We start from the raw sequence: 20,437 nt of genomic DNA, 5'->3' as shown, positions 1-20,437 counted from the left end.
TCTGATTGCTTTCAGCAATCAGACAATTAGCAAAAACAGCTAGCATGTAGCTGAAATATTAGTTGAACTCCAAAATGGACTTAAAAAAGCTTAAATTAGCCAAAACAGCTAGGATGTAGCGGAGATATAGCTAAACTCCAAAATAGCCTAAAAAATCCTAGTAGATGGCAAAATAGTCCAAAAAGCTAACAGAGTGCCATTTTTTTTTACTTTAAAAGCGTAACTTTTTAACATAATTATGAATAATAAAAAGTCAGAAATGTTTTTCCAGAATAAATCAACTTAAACCTTAAATAACTTCCAATATTTTACTTTCCTTAAAAATATATTTTGTCAAAATTATACAAGTTAAAAAATGAGCGCAAGATAACATTGGGCCATTATTAACAATAAAATAAAATGATCTGGAGGGCCGGATCCGGCCCCCGCGCCTCGACTTTGACACGTTATATAGAAGATCCGTCGTTGGTACCTTCCAGTTGCCCAGCACTGTGTGGAGCTGCTTCAGAGGTTTTTCCCCAAGAGCGAGGACTTTATCCCGTGTTGCCGTGTGGCTGAAAAGGTCCTCCAGGTACGCCAGAGCCAGGTCCGGTTTGGCCTCCACACTTTCTTGAATACGAACCTTTCTGCGGGAAGCCTCCTTGCCCTGACATAAGAAATATTTTTTTTTACTCTTCTGTCAGAATCAAAGCTGGATAATGACTTTAGTGACTGACCGCTTGCTTGGGAAGAGACGCACTGAGCCAGTCGGTGATCAGCTCAAGGATGTCAGCAGCCTGTCCCCAGCTGCAGATGCAGTCCAGCAGCTGACTGTACTGAGCCGGAGAAGCTCCTGAGTCCATCTTCCGAAGTCTTGACAGGACTCCACAGCTAGGATGAGAAAACAAGAAAAAAAATGTCTGAAAGATATTATCTGTGTTTGATCCATTGCGGGAGGGAGTGGTGAGCTGCAGACACAGCCGCACTCTGGAACCATTTGCTGGTTTAACCTAGGACTGGCACGATTAGTCTAAAAATCCACGACTAATCTACTATTAAAATAGTCGACGACTAATTTAATAGTCTATTTGTCGTTACTTTATATTATATGGAGTCAGAGTGTAGTAAAATGGTTGAAAATTATAATGTATTCTGCTAGCTTTTTGGACTATTTTGGCATTTATTATGTTTTTTAGGCTAATATATCAATTGCATGCTGGCTAATTTGGCTAATTTAGGAATTTTTCAGTTTTTTTAGGGTATTTTGGACCTTAGCTAATATTTTAGCTGCATGCTTGTTGTTTTGGCTAACATAGGCTTTTTTCAGTTTTTTGGACTAATTTCGCATCTAACTAATATTGTAGCTGGCTATCAGCTTCAGTGATTTCAGCTACCAGCTTTAGCCTTTTCAGCTATCAGCTTCAGCGTTTAAACTATCAATTTCACCATCTTCAGCTATCAGCATGAGCATCTTCAGCAACGAAATTCAGCTTACAGTATTCACACTAGCATTATCGCAGGTAATGCTATATATCTAGTTTTTTTTTTCTTTTTTTATCTTTTCAGGTTGTTTTGTAGTTAGGCTAATGTTTAAATGCTAGTTGACTAATTTAGGATTGTTTTCTGTTTTTAGGCTATTTTGAAGTTTAGCAATTTTTAAGCTACATGCTAGCTGTTTTGGCTAACCTACCTTTTTATATAGTTTTTTTAGGCTAATTTGTCATTTAGCTAATATTTCAGCTGGCTTTCAGCTACAGTATTTTCAGCTATTAGCTTCAATTATTTCAGCCATCAGCTTCAGCGTTTAAGCTATCAATTTCATAATTTTCAGCTATCAGCACTGGCATCTTCAGCAGCCAAATTCAGCTAACAGCATTCACACTAGCATTATCACGGGTAATGCTATATATCTAGTTTTTGGTTAGTACAACACTAATAATGGTTGAGATTACCCGATTAGTCGACTAATCTGAAAAAAACAATCGGTGATTAGTCGACTATTAAAATAACCGTTTGTGGCAGCACTAGTTTAACCAACCCAATCCAACCCTTTAATGTTGAGTGTCAAGCAGGGAGGCATTCCCATTTAGAGTATTTCTAATCACTCGGCCTGGATTTGAACTCGCAACTGTCTAGTTTTTCGAGGCAGACGCTCCTCCACATGGCCACTAATCTGAGTGAAGCAAAAACATTATTCATCTGAGGCTCACCTAAATGTTGGAACTGCAGCTGGAGGCAGAAATGACGCCAGTTTTATCAGAGGAGAGGTGGCTCGCTCATCCTGAAAAACATTCACGTCTGATCAACGATCATCTCATTTAAAACAAAAAAAACTGCAGAGGAAATACCTCAAAGGCCTGGAAATACTTGGACATAACATTCCCAAATTTGGCAGATGTGTACTTGTACGCCTCTTCGTTGTGTTTCAGCGCCTTCTCAACACTTCTCCAGAGGATGACCACCACTTCCAGCAGCCCCGCCACAAGAGCCATGTCCTGACCTAAATTAACAGGGGGAGCCTGGAGAAGAAACGCTGACTCAGTTTATCATCACAAACACACACTAAAGATTCTGAAAACCTTTTCACTTCTAAATAACTTTCTGTCTATTTTCTATAAATCAGTTTAACTCCAGCTGTTTCACAATACATGTGGAAGAATACTGCATTACCAAACACTAATTTAACTGAAGATAAGATGGCATTTATGTCAACTCTTAACGAAATTAAGATAAAACAGGTCAGATCTTTAATTCAAGCTGGTAATTTGGTCACACAGCTTCAAAGAATGGATGAAATTGTCAAAGTCTGGAGCTTTGAATGTGTTTTTTCTCTTAAAAATAAAGAATCTAGTTGAAAATGAATTAATTTCCTTTCTACTGACATTTCCTTCTTCACTTTCTAGCTTTGTACGTTTCAATTCTTCATTTGTTAATTAGCAAGATTTGGGTGAAAGGTTCGATGAGCGCCCACTCTCTGTTGAGGAGAGCAAAGCTGTTTATTTTTGTTAACTGCTATTTGGTTTTTTGTTATTTTGATGCCACTTTTTACAGTTTTCTTTGAAGTCGCCTTTTGTTAATCTGGTTCATTAAATTATACAAAGCAAATTTTTACTATTTTTTTCCCCACAAATAAACAAAACAATGGAATAGACTGTGACATATTTATATGAAGAGAAAATAGTCTCATTTGATTTTTTGTGTGCTTGTTTGTAACTTGTGTCTGCATTTTTGTGTGTAACTTTGAATGTGTGTGTGTGTAACTCTTGATTCTTAAATTATACAATACATTTTTAACTGAGTACTTGGAATTGTGTATTTGCATGTTCAGAAATTACAAAATACAATTTACACACACAGCTTAAAACTAACTACACGTACAAATCTATAAAACTACGCACAAATCGCTTGATACACACACACAAAATTGTATTAATGCGCAAATCTGATTTGAGACTCATATGGAGAGAAAATGGACTCAACGCAATTTGTATGTGCGTAATTCTTGAGTTATATATAACTTTGGATTTGTGTCTCTGTAATTCTTGATTTGTAACTCATGCAATACAATGTGTGCATACGTACAAAAATTAAGAGTCCGTTCCCTGGTTGGAGCAATAAGAATAGAGAAACTTTAATGTTGAGTGTTTTAAAAATGCATATTTAAACTTTTTTATATTAATTATTGGGGCATATCTGTTTAAGAAAGCTGGAAAATGTCAAGTTTTCACCAGATATTATTTACAATTTAAGTTCAAAGTGGCTGATAAGAAAACTCTGATGACTCAGCATTCTAGCAGCATCACTTACACACAAATCTTGTAGACGTGAAAAGAGTCTCACATCAGATTTGTGTGTAACAAATGATTTTTGGTACTTTTTAAAGATTTGAAAAGTTTCAAGCTACTGTAATTTTAAGTTGTGCATCTATAAATTGTATTTTTTAATTTTTGTACTTACACACAAAATGTTAAGTATGAGTTACAAATCAAGACTTACGAACGTATAAATCGGGGTGAGTCTATTTTCTCTCCATAACACACAAAACTACATTTATGCACAAATCTGATTTTAGACTTTTTAAAGATTTGTACGTGTAGTTAACTTTAAGCTACTGTGATTTTAAGTTGTGCATGTGATTTTTTTTTGCCATTTTTGTACATGTGAATACACAGTTACAAGTATTGTATTGCATGAGTTATAAATCATGAGTTATAAATATAAACAGGAGCTTTGTTTGGGTAACAGTAGGAAACTTTCAAGTGGTTGTGGACTTCTAAAAATCTGGTCACTAGTGGAAATAAATTTGCAATCACAGAAAATTAAATGATTTAATTTATGGAATTTGTTTTTGTCATGTTATTCCTCGTTTTTTTAAATTAATAATCTATTTTTGGGTAAGTTGGAGGTAGACAAACTCATTGAGTGATTAAGGAGTTTTTACGAGGCAACAAATTCACAACAAGAATAGAAATGAGTGTCTTCTATTTAAGTGTCTCCAGGTCTTACTATGCTGTTCTCCTTGTTGCTGTCATTGATGTCCATCATGTCACTGTTGACCTGAATGCAGCTGTTCAGAGAACGCCGAATGACCAGCATCAGCTTTACTGAAAGAAAGAAAGAAAGAAAGAAGCACCAGATGGAGAACGGACTTTAAATGACAATCAAAGCATCTATTCTGGAGGTTCCTACTTATGTTAGTGGGAGCGGTGTGTTTGTAGGCAAACTGGTAGAACTTCCTGGCAGCCATGGGGTTCATCTGGATGAGGGTGATGCAGCGGCTGCACCACTCTTTCTCCGATTCGTTGACGGGGAAAAAGGACTTAAAGAGCAAGTCCACGATCCGTTTGGATACGGACTGAGAGTCTATGGCCAGGCGGGCCATCAGGTGGTCCATGCTGCACACGTCCCAGAACTGGAGAGAAGTTTTTAATGTTTTAAAGCCTCTAATCACAGGATTGTTTTATTTATTCACTATAATGTCAAAATAAAAACAAAAAAAACTTTACTGGCAAAAGAAAGTGAAACAAACGTACCTTAGCGGCACGAACAGCTTTAACCTTGATGAGCATGTCGAGGAAAGCTATGCGAACTTTTTCCGAGTTGTCGTGGAGGCTGTACTTAGAAGTGGGCAGAAGTTTTTCCAGAAGTGGATGACTGAGATGATTGTCGAGTACTAGAGGCAGACACTGAAAAACAAACAAAATATAACTATTAGATCTTTATTTTATGACATTTTAAACCAAAACTGAAATATATTTTAGTGCTACTACATGGATCAATCGGGAATAAGCAAACATATTAGTAGATATTGGTACACAGTGTAAAAATAGTAAACAAAAAAATTATCAGGCAAAAAAATACATGTATATTTTAGTATTTATTCTGTATATATAGAAGACAAAAATGCATCAACTTGTAGTGATTAACAGCAATACATTCACAGTTAAACCTCTTTATTCTATTGTTAAAAGAATTTTTAAAAAATATTATTTTTGCTAATGAATTTTAAGTTTTCTTTAGTAAACTTTCATCTTTGCTGAATTTTCTTGTTTCATTCGTTTTAATCCTGAAGTAAAATAAACTGAATGATGACAGGAGGCATCCACTTATTTATTCTGAAGTCACAAGTGGAATATTGCATAAAAAAAAAAACATTTCCTGTCTTTAAACGGACGTCACTGATTTCAAAATAAAAGCATAAATTATTCTTTAAATGTTAACATCGCTGGTAAAAAACTATAAATGTTTCACATGAATGAATTGACCAAAGAAAGACTGACTTGACAGATTAAGCCAAATATTAACACATTTGAAATGATCTATTTTATTTCTTTTTGAAGAAATCTGTCTTTTACTTTGTTAATGTAATTTATTTTCTGTATTTTCAGTATTTCTTTACAATTTTAAACGTCCATTATATTAAAAAATATTCCCATCTTCATTGCTGACTTTTAATTACAATGTATGTATTTGATTTAAATCTTGATAAAATGTCAAATATTGTAGATTTCTATCCACAGATTTAAACTTTTATTTCCAAACTGAACTCCTGAAATATTCCATAGAACTAACTCTTCTGTAAAAGTGGTAGCAGATTAGTTTTAGGGCCGGAATCGATTAAAAACAATTAACTAATTAATCGCAAACCTGGAAAAAAATTAATCGCAATTAATCGCAATAAAAAAATTTTTGGTTTTTTTAGGTAAACCGTTCGCCAACCTCTTATTATCTGCAAATAATCAGAATATGAAATCACAAACAAAATTGTACATTTAGAACGTTTATTTTAACCCTTTGGAACCCAAAACTCTGTTTTTGTCTACTTTTGAATTTACTTCTGTAATTTCAATTTAAAGACTAACTGCTTGATTGGGATGTTCCTCACCTTAAATACGGAGCACCGGACGTCCGGGGAGCTGCTGTCAGCGGCGAGCTCCGTCACCAGTTTCTTCAGGAAGTCTGTGATGATCGCTGGAGGGAGGAGCTCCCAGTACTTTGCCAGGATTTTACAAACACCCAAAGTAGCACTGGAGCGCACGGTTGGGTGAGGGTCATCCAGCAAGCCCTGAGAAAGGATTAATTTTCATTTTTATTTTTTTTCTATTTTTCCTAAAATAGTAAAAGAATTGTAATGTTGGTGTCTCACCATTACAGTGTCCAGCTGCTTCTGGATGCTCATGTCTATGTTCTCTTTGCTTTGTTCGGGGTCATGGACCGGAAAAGCTTCAGTGAAAAGAAAGGTGGCATTCGCTCGCACCTCAAAATTGGCAGCCTAAAAAAAAACTAAAAATTTTTAGAACGTTGCAAAAATACAGCAAAATACTGCAACATGCATGCATACATTGAGAGCTTTCCAGAGTATTGGCTTGTAGAGGTCATGGAGCATCTTGTCCACGGTGGAAGACCGCTTCTTCGTGTGAAAATAGCTCACAATCTGAATGAGAAAGCACCACAGTCGGCTTACAAACGTCCCCAAAAATCATCATCGGGTTCTGCAGAATACCTCTCGAACTTTGCCATAAACAGGCGACGTTCTGTGCAGAAGGATGGCGTTCTGCATCAAATCCTGTATGCACACGCTTTCAATCCTCTCCAGGAAATCCCCACGGGCCTTCTTCCATGCTCTGAAGTAGATCTCTGTGATATGAGTGGTCAGGTTCCTGAACACAATAATTACCAAGTAAACACTTGAGCATAAATTAGACTTCATGAGAATCCAACGTTCATCTTACTTGTTACAAAACTCCAGCTGGTTTTTGATGGTGCCATGAATAGCCCAGATGAAGTCCAGGTTCCAGCTGAAAAGAAACACCAGGAATCGCTTTCCCTGTTGACGAAGCCCTCGTCATCAGTCTGACAGCTCAAAGCTGCAGCCACAATAATGACGAGCTGTGAATCACAGAAAACAAAGTGACTAAACATCGACGGACTCACATCATCGCTTCTAATGTAAGCAGGACGCTGAAAGCACTGAAGCAGCAGCTCTTTAATCTGCTGGTTGTCATCTGACGTGTGATCCAGACTCAGAAGCACATCATGGAGGCTCCACACTCTCTGGATTTCATTCCCCTGGTAGACGGAGAACAAAAATGATGAAGCAACCTCATAAACCAGAGGATGCCGAGCTTCCAGAGTTGATACTGACTGTTTTTTTTGCAGTAAAGCTTTTCTGCAGGGAGATGAGGAAAGCAGCACGACCAAACTTCTCTTTGTCCTGCAGGCCCTTCTTCCACCAGGCCACATACAGAGTCTGGATGTGGAGCTGCAGAGGAGCCCCTGAGGCTGGAAGCAACTCCAGGAGTTCTGAGGAAAGAACCCAAGCAGAACAGGTTTACTGAGATTCACTCAAACATTTAGACTATTTTGGCTATTTACTAGTGCAACTAGTGTCAAATTCAGATGTTCAGGATGTTGTAAATATATCAATAAAGCAAACCAAGTTTAGAAAAATTAAACTTTTGCTGCTACGGGGTAATAAAAAAAAAAATTCTCAGAGTTTTATTAAGAGTGAGTTGAAGGTCAAAGTTCAGTATCCTGTTATGGAACCTGTAAAGAAGCTAAAAGGCAGATGATGCTTTTAGCCTAAGATAAGACAACTCTGCCATCTAGCTGCAAACTGGACGCCTTAAACACACCCAAAAAAGATCTTTAGATTAAATTTTAGGAGTAAAAACACAAAGAAAAAAAAAATAGTATTTTAGAGTGAGGCTAAAATTCACATTAGGGAGAAGAGAATCGACAATTTAGCTTGAAATAAGGTGGAAAAATTAATAATGCAACCAGGTGTAAGTACAATTTTGTGAGCAAAAAAATGACATTTGTTCAACAAACAATAAGAAAGAGGAATCGTTCATGTTTGGCGCATGTAACACTATCTTTTGGTTCATTTTTGTAAGCATATTTAGTGCTGATTTGAATCCCCAATGTATCTCAAACAACTGACAAAAGAATTCATAAAATAAACATTAAAATAAAATGGTTAAATTAAACAAGAAATGTTTGATTTTATATTAAAAAAAAACCTTACCATGAAGAGTGTGAGCTGTTTTTAGCAGTTCATTATATGTGTCTCCTTCCTGTAACGTCTTTACAGACACTGCAGCCACCAGTGTCACTGCGTCCACAACAGAACTGGCATGTTTCTGAAAGAAAAGTGAAGCATAAAAGTTCACAGTTTCTTTTTAACAGCTTGAAGCACAAACATCTTTCTTTCTGGTGGAGTAAATTCCCTGTTGATGAGAACTCACTAGCACTTGAGCTAAGTCTTGCTCCATGTCCTGCTCCTCCGAGTGTTGTGGAGGCAACTCCTTCAGGATGTTCTGAAGGAGAGAGTCCAGCCGGCTCCACAAAGCCTCTCTCTGGTGACTGGGCATCTCCTGGACCACCTCCTCGACGTCAAAGGGCTCAGCTGTGGCTCTCTGATCAGAAGTAAAAACAACAGCCCAGATTATATTTGATGTTTATTTATTATCTTCAACTTTATTCTGACAAATTTACAGATACAAATAAACACGATCAAGTCTCCAATACTATCAAAAAAGAAAATAAACTTGTTTAATATGCTTTATGTCAACATCTAAATTAATATGTTGGTTACTTACTTAATAATTAAAAAAAATATGTATCAAACATAAATAATTAAAAAAAATAAAACATCTTTGTAACACAAAAGTAAAGTACATTTTCATTAAACACGTGAATTCTAGTATTATTTGTATTAGACTTAAATCCATTTTTAAAAATCTATGAAGCTATTTTGGATTTTTTGAAATCAATATTTTACCCAAATACAGTCATAGCAGAAAGAATCAGTGATTTTAAAACATAAAAGAAAAAAAATCATCATCTTCAAAATAAAAGTGTCACAGCTTGTTTAGTCATTTTATTTTGAAATTCAAGACTCAAAAGGCCAATCAAAAGTCTAACTAGTAACTGAGGACAAAAAACTGCTTAAATTAATGTAATCGCACTAAATAAACTAAAACTAGCACTTTTATTTATTCCGTTTCCCCCTTTTTACTTATTTGTTCCTTTCGGGGCTCCGTAGAAAGCAAAAACATCACAACATCCTTTAACGTGAGGACTTCGAAAAACTTCAGTTTACTTACGTGGAGCTCAATAAAGTGAAGGAAGTCGTCCACATTTTCTTTGCCAGCGGCTTCTAAAAACGCCTCTCGTTTAGACATGACTGATCCCCGAATGGAAGATTTCTAACAAAACAAAAACACGGTTAGCGGTAGTTTTAGCGACAAAAGTCCAAAACAAATATGGCCGTCTGCTTCTTGTTTTTAGACACAAATCTTTCTACGTCTTGAAATATATTCAAATTATTATCTAAATTTATAGCTACTCTTAGAGTCATTTTTACCTCTATAATCCGTTTTCAGAATCGACAACTACGAAGTGACAGCCGACCATTACGGCAGCAAACCCCGCGCAAATTTGGATTCGTTTTTCCGTGATGACGTCATACGTTTCTAAACGAAGAGCCTCCCCCCCAGAATTTCCAGAGGAACCTGCAATTTCTTCTAAAGCCACACGATGGCGACAAAGTGTTGCAGATATGTTGTTTCTCTTGAATTTGCTGCCAAACACTGCATTGTTTTTGAGAAAATCAGATCATTTTGGAGGAAACTTCAACTTAATTTTTTTATCTTTTAGGAAAAAGTGGAAAAAAAAATCAAAGGAGGCTTCGCAAGAGAAAATGATTTATTCAAAAGCCACAGGGCATCATATCATTCGAAAATAATAATATTAAAGAAGGCAAAAAAAAGAAGAAGAAGAAAACAGTGTGGATTTTTAAGGCACGGGATAGATAACAAGAAATGTTTTCAAAATTTCAAACAGTTATAACAACATAGCAAAACATGTACAAGCAAAGACAAATGCATTCTCGGCTTTCTCAAAAATCAATTTTTGTCGACACTCACTTTATTCAACTGACACGATCTTTGCACAAGCAAACCCTTTTTGCAGCGTTTGTAATGTACAACATTTGTTCATAGCCCTAAAACTTCATTTTTTTTCCCTACCGATATTGCACAAGTCTCCTGAAATATACAGAACAAACAATTTATCATTTGCATACAGTTTGTGCATCCAATGTTTTCAATCTAGCATAAAGAACAAGAAGAGGTAAACAAAACAACATTAACTGACAACAACAAACAAAGACTGCTACTTCAGCCTCCCTTTCTGTTCCTTTGGTTAGATTTCATAACATAATTTGAATTTTATTTTTCACATTTTGCCAAACAGGGCAAAAATAAATAAGAATTTCAGCAGATTTTACTTAAAAAATCCAATTTTTGGAAATATAATACCACTAAAACCTCTGTAAAATTCATTGTGTATCTAATAATAATTAAAACACTGAAAAAAGAAAGAGAAGACAAGTAGGGGGTAAAATATTTTTCAATCATGACAAAAAAAGATCTAAAGTTAACTGGAAATGTCTTAAAAATTGTCTTACATGCTGAAATTATTCCAGTTAACTACGTAAAAACATAAATAAACACAACAGCAGGAGCTATTTCCTGTCATTTCATGGTATTTTACAGCAGAGAGGTGATTTCCTTATGAAAGGACGGCCTCTTGACTGCTTCTTCAGAGTTCAGACGACAAACCGTCTTCACTGAGGTTATACCTGCAACAGCAAACAACAGTGAAGCGAAATGCAGCACAATCGACTTTAACAAGTGCAAGAGGAGAGCAGCTTACCACTGAGTGCATCCCTTTAATATGTCGTCCCCACTTAAATCGACCAACACCTAAAATTTGGGGCAGAAAGGAGGAAAAATTGTATGAAATTGAGGAGCTAAAAGCATTAAGGAAACCTGAGAAATGCAACAAAAAGGTTATTTAAGACTATAAAATTGGAATTTGCAGCTTTTAATCAATCATTTGGGTAAGAATTGTTCACTTTTTGTCTTAATTTCTTTCATAACCTCCTTTCTTTTAAGTCAAACTACTGTTTTATGTTCTTAAATGTCACAAATAAATAAAACTTTGCAAAAAATTTGTTTATTTTTTTAACTGTTGGTGGATTTTTGTCACTATTCTATTTTTTTCATATAAATCCTAAACTTATAGATTTTTGTTTCTGAAAACTTACAGTGTTGCTACCCTATATTTGAGTTCTTCTTACATTTATTTTCCTAAAATCAGAGTAAGTTTAAGTTCACCTTTCCCAGAAGGCCTTTGTGTTTGGACAGTATGCTCCCTCCATTCTTAACTGCTACATCCAGAGTTCTCCTGTGGAGCTCCACCATAGAAACGCTGAATTCAAACCTAAGAAAACACATTTTTTTGCATTATTTTTCTAAAGAATAACCATAGACATATTTATGACTTTATTTCATCTTTGGAACAACAACAACAGAAGGCGTGAGTTTGCATGGAGGGTGCCACCCACGTTTGATCGTAAACAGGGTTCAGAGTCTTCTTCATGGTGCTCGTCCTTCTCCTCCCTGTCCGACTCTTGTCAGGCAGCAGATACAGACGTATGAAGGGATCGGAGCCGTCTTTGGTGAAGGCTATCAAGTTACTAAGGAAACACAACACAATGTTGTTAAAGTGCTATGAATAATGATTCCTGGAGAGTCAGATGTAAAACAAACAATAAATAACTGTATTTTTTGGACTATAGTGCATACCTGTATATAAGCCACATCAGCTCGATGTAAAAAAAAAATATATATGTATATATATATTAGAAGCAGCAGTTTTCCGCATAGGAGAAAGCCACTGCTCTGTAACAGGGATGTGTCGTCAGGGGACGATAGTATGGCAAGCGAAAGGGATCATAAATCAGGAAAAGTGGGCACGGCAGTGCCATCTTTTACAGATAACAATTATTATTTGAAATATTTTAATGTACCCACAGTTAGCTTTAATAAAACAATGAATATCAAAAAATAGTTTTAAGATTATTTTAATTTTTCTTTTTTTTTTGCATTTTAAGAAGTATTCCAGATATTTTTTGCACTTTCAGCACTATTTTCAAACATTCTTTTCTCTCAGTTTTTCTCGATTTGGCCTCAAGACATGTAATTGTAATCAGAAACTACACGCTTTAGCATTTTTTTGTGTTCAAAGTTTAAAGATGTTTTGTTATAGAAAATAGGCCTCAATTAGCAATATTTTGATGTAAAGAAAAAGTAGAGTTGGCTATTCTTTGTGTTGATATTTTTTATTCTAATTCCAGTTAGAGCACCCCTAGTGGTGGAAGAAAAACCCACAGAATAGCCGTATGGTTCAAAACCTAGGAAAAAGTGGTCCAGAAAATGGAGTTTATATGGAAAACTTGAAGTTATTGACTGATTTCCAAGATTCAAAAACAAACTTTATGATAAATATAAAGTTGAACTGTTCTGTTTTATTTATTATAACTGCTGACTAACAGAAGTGATCAGATTTAGAGTATTGCTCCAGTTTGGATCGTACCGGCAGGCGTGCACCACCACAATCAGCTTGTTCCTCTGAGAGCTGTGCCGAACGGTCAGCTGGACCTCACCCAGGGGGAACTGGCCAGGAGATGAGCCACTGAAAACACCCCACAGAGAGTCCACTCAATGCCCAACGTGCAAATCAAAAACAGCCACACAAACAAGCACAATTTGACATTTACTTCTGGAGTTGCCGAAGTCTCTGCTGAAGCTCCAGGGTGGCGATGGGCAGCGAGATGTCAGAGGCCAGGCTGGGGGTGGACTCCTTGTGAGGCAGGTGCTTCTGGGAGCCAGAAATACAAGTGCTCAGGTTTGAGGTGCTGCAGCAGTAAGGCTCGCCGTCCTCGTGGTGGAGTGTGAAGGTGGAGCTCTTCGTGGGGTGCTGAGGCGTTGTTGGGAGCAGCGAGTCGGAGACCGACGGTCTCAGCGAAGAGGCTGCGGCGGGCTGAGGGATGCTCGACTTCCTGACTTGGACCGCCGAGGGAAGGTCTGAGAACACGTTCTTCTCTAGACATAGAATCTGAGGAGGACAGCATTAGTATTAAGGTCAAAAACTTCATTTGTTATCCCTTTAACACTGCAGCTCCAGTGTTTATGCTCTTTAATTTAGAGCAACTTTTCAACCATTAACTAGATGAACGTCATTCCAGTAGATTTTGAAGGAGAAAAGAGGCTCGGTGACATTCATCGTGTTAACAGTTAAAAACTCAAAGTATGTTAAAGACGCCTCAGGTGTTAAAGGGTTAAAGACCAATTTTTGATGAAAATTGTGTTTTTATCATGTTTTTGTGTTAGATTTTTAATGATAAGAGACATATATGCATTTCTGAGGGTGTCTTTATTTTAATTTTTGTTAATCACAAGCAGACAAACAAAAATATTTGAAAAAAAAAAACATCTGAGATGATTTTTCTCCATTGCTTTCACTTCTAGATGACGACCGGCACTACCTTCTTCCTTTTCCTGGCCCAAAATTCTACAGCTAGATAGCTCCAATATTAGTTAATGTGAGGTTTTTAAGTAAGCTAGCAGGAAACAAAAAGTTCTCAGCAATGGGAAGTGGGGGCGGGGTTGCTCCCACTCTGCCACAACTCAGAAGTGAATTTTTTATGAAATACTGCCACTATACAGAATGTATTTCCCAGAAAATGGCTTTTTTTTATTTTGGGCAAAAAACTGCATAATCCTAAATAAAAGACCTTTTAATATTTAAGGCTATAAAGCCAATTGTGATTCACAACATCTATTAGAATTTTTTGTTGAATTTCTTCCTTCTTGGGTGTTTTATTAGTGCATTGTACTGCTTTATGAGATTAGGAGGGAATCAATTTTAGGAAATGGATTTAATCTCTGTGCCACGAAGGCCAATGCAAATCACTGTCTAGTGCGTCTGGCTCCTCTGCCCCTCCATTGTGGCTCTTTGGTCAAAGAAAATGCTAATATTTTAGCTTAAGAAAGTAACTATAAAGTAAAGTATAAAAAAAGTGAAATAACTTATCACTCTTTGAGCCTCCAAAGCACAGCAGCCATGGTGGTTTGATAATGGAGAACTAAACATTTTTAAAAATTCCAGTGTTTTAAGTGTGCCTTATGGTTCAAAAAGTTGTTAATTATCTCTGTTTTAATTTTAATAGTTAGATTTATACATTCCTGGCTAAGAAGCACCAAAAATATTTAAAAATATTATTATAATTATTATTTTTTTTCCAGTTCTGACATTACACCACTGGATTTACTCCATCGAGATGATCCTATGTGACACAGGAAGTCTTTTATTTTGAAAGTAAGTCTTGCGAACCTCTGTTAAAAGTTATACACTTTTTCATATTTGGAAGAAAAAAAAACATTTTCTCTTAAATTTTGTTTTATTTATACAAAAATATAGTAGTATATTTATATTTCTCTTAAAAATAGCAACAACATAAATACAAAGTCTTATTTTCCTAAAGGATGTGTGGCTCCTGTTGCGTCGACCGAAATGGCTCTTTAAGTCTTAAAGGTTTCAGACCCTTAGTCTAGTGTTTTTAGGCTTTAGCACAGGTGTGTCAAACTCAATCGCACAAGACCAAAATCCAAAACGCAACTTAGGCCACAGACCGAACAGATAAGCAAAGGATGCTAGTGCTGATAGCTGAAGATACTGAATTTAATAGCTAAAAACGCTGAAGATGATAGCTAAAAATGCTGAAGCTGATAGCTGAAAAAACTGAAGCTAATAGTTGAAAACACTGAAGCTAATAGCTGAAAACGCTGAAGGTGATAGCTAGCTAAAATATTAGATAAATGCCAAAGCCTAAAAAAAAACTTAGGTTAGCCAAAACAGCTAGCATGTAGCTAACAAAATTGCTAAACTTCAAAATAGCCAAAAAAACTGAAAAAGCCTAAATTAGCCAAAACAGTTAGCATGTAGCTGAGATATTAGCTAAACTCCAAAATAGCCTAAGAAATTAGTAAATGCCAAAATAGTCCAAAAAAGCAAAGGAGAATGACAAATTATTAAACTTTAAAACAGTAACTTTTTTACATGATTTTGAATAATAAAAACAAGCATGAATATTATTTCACAATAAATCAACTTAAACCTCAAACAACTTTCAATATTTTACTCGCCACACAATTATATTTTGTCAAAATTATACAATTTAAAAATAAGTGCAAGCTAATATTGGGCCATTAATAACAATAAAATAAAATGATCTAGAGGGCCGGATCCGGCCCCTGGGCCTTGACTTTGACATATGTGCTTTAGCAGATCAAACATAAAATTCAACAATAGTTTTCTTTTAGGGTTATATATGACATTTAGAAGCTTTAAGAAGCTCACTATGCCTAGTTTTTTTTCTAAACAAGTATCTTTTTTATTGAGCTTTGAATGTACAGATGTATGAGAAGTTGTCAATCTAAGCCAAATGTTTGGTTTAAGTGCTACGAGCGATGAAGGAAATAAAAAAAAAATGATCGTAAGGGCCTTGAACAGCTCTCAAGTACCACTCCCAGCTTAAGCAACCCTAAGTGCAGCAACAATCATTAGTGAGTCATGCTAGAAAATGAGATCTGATCTTCATTTTCTAATCAGAATTAACATATTCTGTATAAAATGACTTGAGGAGCCGCACATGAAATGTAAAAGGATTCCAGCCAATTCTGAGTGCATCCTCAAAGCTCACTATAAAGTCTGCCAGTATAAATCTGCAGGTTTATAGCATCAATGATGCACGTAAACAGGAAGCTATAAAGTCGGTTTTTACCCTTAGAGCCATCTTGAGCTTGACGGTGGAGCTGGGCCCAGAGTTCTTGAGAGGAAAGCACTGAGTCAGCGTCATGTCCTCCTCCGACAGCAGCGAGCTCAAAGGCACGGTCAAGTTTCCAAGAGTGCATTTATGCTTTCCGTCTTTTACCTGTGCAGGAAACAAGGCAGTTTTCACACAAACTGGATGTTTTGATTACAATAACTTGAATCTAGCTGAGCAAGAACTGTGCATAAAACGTGTTGCTACCTCCACCTCCAGCTCCTGCCTTTTAGGATTGTGCACGAGGAACGAGAAACAATCTTCCCACATGGGCTCCTTGGTCTTGTAGCGAACCTTTATGAACAAAATTTGTTACAGTTTTTATTGTTTTTTTTAGTAGTTCGATGTTGCAAACAACCAACATTTTAATCAAATCAAGGACAAAAGATGATGAAAAGTTTTGAAGGTTTCTCAGGAGAGCAGCCTTTCTGCAGCTTTGATTAAGAAAGTAAAAAAAAAATCTATGTTCTTTCAACAAAAACTGAACAGTTTTGTGTCTCCAGCAGAGCAATTTAACTGAGGACATTTCTGCAGGAGAATTTCACCAGTCTGGTGGTGATGTTGTCATGTCTGCAGTGAGATATCGTTTTTAATATGTCGGGGAATGGATCTGCTTTTTTCCTCTGTCTTAAAGCTCTGCCGCATTTTGGGTAAACAGGCAGACAAACTCTCCCGGATGACTCTAAAACATAAATATATAATGCTGAGTCGTTTAGTGATAGGTATTGTTTTTCTCTGTGTTTTGCAAAAAGATAAAACTGTTGCACAGATAAATAAATGTAAAATGATTTGACAAAAAACAAGGATTAAAGACTCACTCTGATCATCTTTTGATCTATTTTTAAAGTATTTCCAGTGGTCTTTTTAACTATGATTATGCATTTTTTTTTGCTCTTGATTTACAACAATTTGAATAAAATATAATCAGAAATGCAATTTTAGGCGTAATTATTATATATATGTTCTCCATCATCAGAAAAATGCCACAAGAACACGCTGAAATATGGAGCCCCTAAAGGGACATTTAAGTAAAAAACAGTTGAAGTAAAATACATAAATAAATCATTTTATTTATTTTTTTACTTTTTCCTTTCTTTTTTATTTTTACTTTAATGTCCCTTTAGGAGTTACGTATTAAAAACCCCAAAACACAACTTTCATCGATGTAGGTCTTTAAAAAAGTTGGATTTCTTCTGTGTAAACGCATAAATTGTAAACAAAAACTAATATTTATCTCACATTTGTGCTACAAATTACATTTTAAAAGTATTGTATTTAATAAAAGGGTAAAAATGAAGCATTTTTTGTATGTAAAGGTTTTTTTTTACTTTTTTATCACCATTTATTTTTACTTAAAACGTTTTCATTATTTCTATGTTCAACTTGAATTTTAAATTAAACTACATTTTTACTTTATTTAGTATTTTTCTATTATTCCTACATGTTTCATCCCGCCCACTTTCCTGTTAGACATAAAAAAAACAAAAAACAAGATTTTTGCTTTTAGCAAACCATTAGTTTCTAACAAAATATACTTTTATTCGTTTCCTTTAACAATTATTTTTAAAACTCTCTGGTATATTAAGGACAATCACATAAAATGTTGCAGCCATATTTTTATTTTTTTCCAAAAGAGACATCTCAGATGAAACTTCTTTTCTTATTTTTTAGTTTTTGAACAAGATATTTTACCTTTATATTATATTTCATCTTGTTTTTTTAAGTCCCCTTTTTCATGCTTTTTTATCTTCTAATTACTACCTATGATTTTTCATATTTTTTTCTTTTTTTTTGTTTTTCTTTAACACAAAACAACCTATTATAAATATTGACTATTTCATTTATTATTTTTTTCTTCACCTCTATTCAATTTAATATCAATTAGTTTGTCTGCACTCATCCCGACAGGTTGACATATTTCATGCCGACCACATTTCATTAAAACCTTGATCAACAATGAGTCGTCTAATGAAGCTGTTTCCATTTATTGACTTCTGTTGTTATGAATTCCAAAAGTAAATTTCCCATGAGGCCTAGCTGGTGGACAAACTTCATAACTTAAAAAGCCAGTTAGCAGTTATTGTGTCTTATACAGCCCATCATTTGTTTTCTATAATGATTTGCGATACTGCCTTGTGAAATAAATGGGTTACAAGTTTAATTGAACAGATGATTTCAAAATAAAATGTTTTATTTTTGTTCAAACTGTAATAAAAAAGCAGAACTCACCTTACTCTCGATTGTTTTGTGTCCGACGGTGAACTGGACATAAGGACTGGGTTCGCTGATGTTCTTCTTGGCCGACTAGGAGACATTCAGAAATAGAGGTGTTAAGGGATCGCACTCGCTGTGACGCACAGCTCAATAACAGTCACTCAACACACTTTTGTCGACTCTATTAGGCACAAATCATTGAAAGAGTCTGTCGCTCAAATACCAGAGAAGATCGTTGTGTGTTCGGACGAGTAGGGCTGCAGGCTACATTTAGCATGCTTGAATTCTGACAGTTAAGAATAATAACATAACTGCAGATGAAAAGATACTTGAATAAAAATGTAAATATATACATATATATTTTTTATTAATAATGAAGTTACATTTCTTTAAACTACATTTCTTGTTGTTTCTGTTGCAGACACATCACTTCATCATTTCCAAGGAAAACCAAAGAAGAAACTGATTTTCTTATTGATGGTATCCTAAAAAAAAAAAAATCATATTTTTTCTGGCGTATTGTTTTAAATTTTATTGACAATAAATAATTAAAAATAATTTGAATTAATCCTTTTTTGGGTCCCACATAACAGAAGTAAAGCTAAATATAGCACTATTCAAATAACCTAATCTATATTTCAATACTTTGTTGTAATTCTTGACGGGTTTGTTAAATATTAAAGTTTCAGATCTAGAAATAGCTTGACGTTGCTGCATGAAAATGTGTCCTGTTAGAGTTTTAAGGCGGAAGTAAATACATAAAATCTAAAAATGTGCTCTGGCAGGATTTCTTAGTAAGCGAGAAACTGATCTTTTTCCACAAACAACAAGGAAAAATAAAACTTATCGTTAGGATGTAATCAATTAAAAAAGTGTTTTGAGTAATTGGTTAATTAAGTCAGAAAATGAAGGGCATATTCCGATGCAAAAGGTAGATAAAATGCTTATATGTTAATTTGAAATATCTGTACAAATTAAACCAATAAAAACTAAACTATGTGGGGAATCTGAACTCGTGCTGAACTATAGAGATTGAAATCAGATAAAGACGTAAGACTGATTACGCAATGTGTCTCTTTTTTTCTGACTCACGCAAACAATAACATGCACAGACTCGAAGGAGTGTCACTCCTTCATTCTATGAATTATCACTACAATGGAAGACACTTCTCTGAAAATTTCCTACTGGAAGTTAGAAAGAGCTTCATTCCAAGAAAAAAAATAAAATAAAATAAGGAGAGAAATGTCTCATTAAGAAATTATGTTACTGACTGCTGAACATGTTAACTATAACTAAAGTAGTACATACAGTATGCACATGTCAATGCTGCAAAATGTATGTTTCTCTTTCAGCTTGCACTAAACAAAGTTTCACAGTAAGGTTGCTTCACTTTCCAAAAGGTAGAAATGCAGGCTTGACGGGTGTGATCCTGCTAACTTAATAAGGATTTGACAAGGAGTGGATGTGTGGGAGCAAAGGAGCAACTGAGGAACCATCAAGGCTCCAAATTCCTTTGTAAGAGACTGTATTTTTACTTTTCCTGCACATACATGCATAAGAACGAAACAGCAGCGCTTCCTGAAAATGTAGAAAAGAGATTAGATATAAAAAGTAGGGGGTCCTAGGATTGAGCCCTGCGGAACCCCACCTATCTAGCGGTACATGAAGATTTCTCTCCAAAAAATAAAATCTGCTCACAAACTTTTGGAACTTAGAAGCAAATGGCTCCGTGTAGGGCTTGAATAATCAGTGTGAAATCTAAGGAGACAGTTCTGCCTCATAAAAAACACTTCCAAGAGCAATATCAAACATCTGCATGCAAGGGGCACGGGCTGTAAAAAGAATGCATCACTCAAGAGAAAAGGAGTGCACAGCACAACCACGGCATAACACACCCTCATGCACATTTCACGTGGCCAATAAACCAGCACAATAAGATGATGGTGCACTGGAGAGCCAGCGCAGGTGAGACACGAGGCTGTGATCTGTGCATGCAGACCAAGTTC

The 20,437-nt window shown here is 35.5% G+C and overlaps 2 protein-coding genes across 4 annotated transcripts in view; both read right to left on the bottom strand.

The window, feature by feature from the left end:
- ncapg2 (non-SMC condensin II complex, subunit G2) overlaps nt 1–9,976 on the bottom strand; it is a 17,010-nt gene extending 7,034 nt beyond the window's left edge. Inside the window, exons 1-18 of the mRNA XM_024280517.2 lie at nt 9,848–9,976; nt 9,588–9,689; nt 8,727–8,897; nt 8,507–8,621; nt 7,625–7,782; nt 7,414–7,548; nt 7,212–7,306; nt 6,983–7,139; nt 6,821–6,913; nt 6,626–6,751; nt 6,365–6,544; nt 5,013–5,165; nt 4,669–4,891; nt 4,486–4,583; nt 2,328–2,498; nt 2,190–2,260; nt 717–870; nt 473–646 (exon numbers count right to left, since the gene is read on the bottom strand). Of these exons, the coding sequence (XP_024136285.1) occupies nt 473–646; nt 717–870; nt 2,190–2,260; nt 2,328–2,498; nt 4,486–4,583; nt 4,669–4,891; nt 5,013–5,165; nt 6,365–6,544; nt 6,626–6,751; nt 6,821–6,913; nt 6,983–7,139; nt 7,212–7,306; nt 7,414–7,548; nt 7,625–7,782; nt 8,507–8,621; nt 8,727–8,897; nt 9,588–9,665 (2,352 nt within the window). The 5' untranslated portion in view covers nt 9,666–9,689; nt 9,848–9,976. The remainder of the gene's footprint in view (nt 1–472; nt 647–716; nt 871–2,189; nt 2,261–2,327; nt 2,499–4,485; nt 4,584–4,668; nt 4,892–5,012; nt 5,166–6,364; nt 6,545–6,625; nt 6,752–6,820; nt 6,914–6,982; nt 7,140–7,211; nt 7,307–7,413; nt 7,549–7,624; nt 7,783–8,506; nt 8,622–8,726; nt 8,898–9,587; nt 9,690–9,847) is intronic.
- Nucleotides 9,977–10,174: 198 nt separating this feature from the next.
- Nucleotides 10,175–20,437, bottom strand: part of esyt2b (extended synaptotagmin-like protein 2b) — a 43,660-nt gene continuing 33,397 nt past the window's right edge. For all 3 annotated transcript variants that reach the window (XM_024280239.2, XM_024280240.2, XM_024280242.2), the window contains 9 exons: nt 18,446–18,520; nt 16,424–16,510; nt 16,175–16,324; nt 13,109–13,446; nt 12,925–13,023; nt 11,894–12,025; nt 11,664–11,769; nt 11,200–11,249; nt 10,175–11,125 (listed from right to left, as the gene is read on the bottom strand). In XM_024280239.2, the coding sequence (XP_024136007.1) occupies nt 11,086–11,125; nt 11,200–11,249; nt 11,664–11,769; nt 11,894–12,025; nt 12,925–13,023; nt 13,109–13,446; nt 16,175–16,324; nt 16,424–16,510; nt 18,446–18,520 (1,077 nt within the window). In that variant the 3' untranslated portion in view covers nt 10,175–11,085. The remainder of the gene's footprint in view (nt 11,126–11,199; nt 11,250–11,663; nt 11,770–11,893; nt 12,026–12,924; nt 13,024–13,108; nt 13,447–16,174; nt 16,325–16,423; nt 16,511–18,445; nt 18,521–20,437) is intronic.

The sequence above is a fragment of the Oryzias melastigma genome, linkage group LG20 (genome assembly GCF_002922805.2).
Source record: "Oryzias melastigma strain HK-1 linkage group LG20, ASM292280v2, whole genome shotgun sequence".
Lineage (NCBI taxonomy): Eukaryota > Metazoa > Chordata > Actinopteri > Beloniformes > Adrianichthyidae > Oryzias > Oryzias melastigma.
This window is presented reverse-complemented; position numbering and strand designations above follow the sequence as displayed.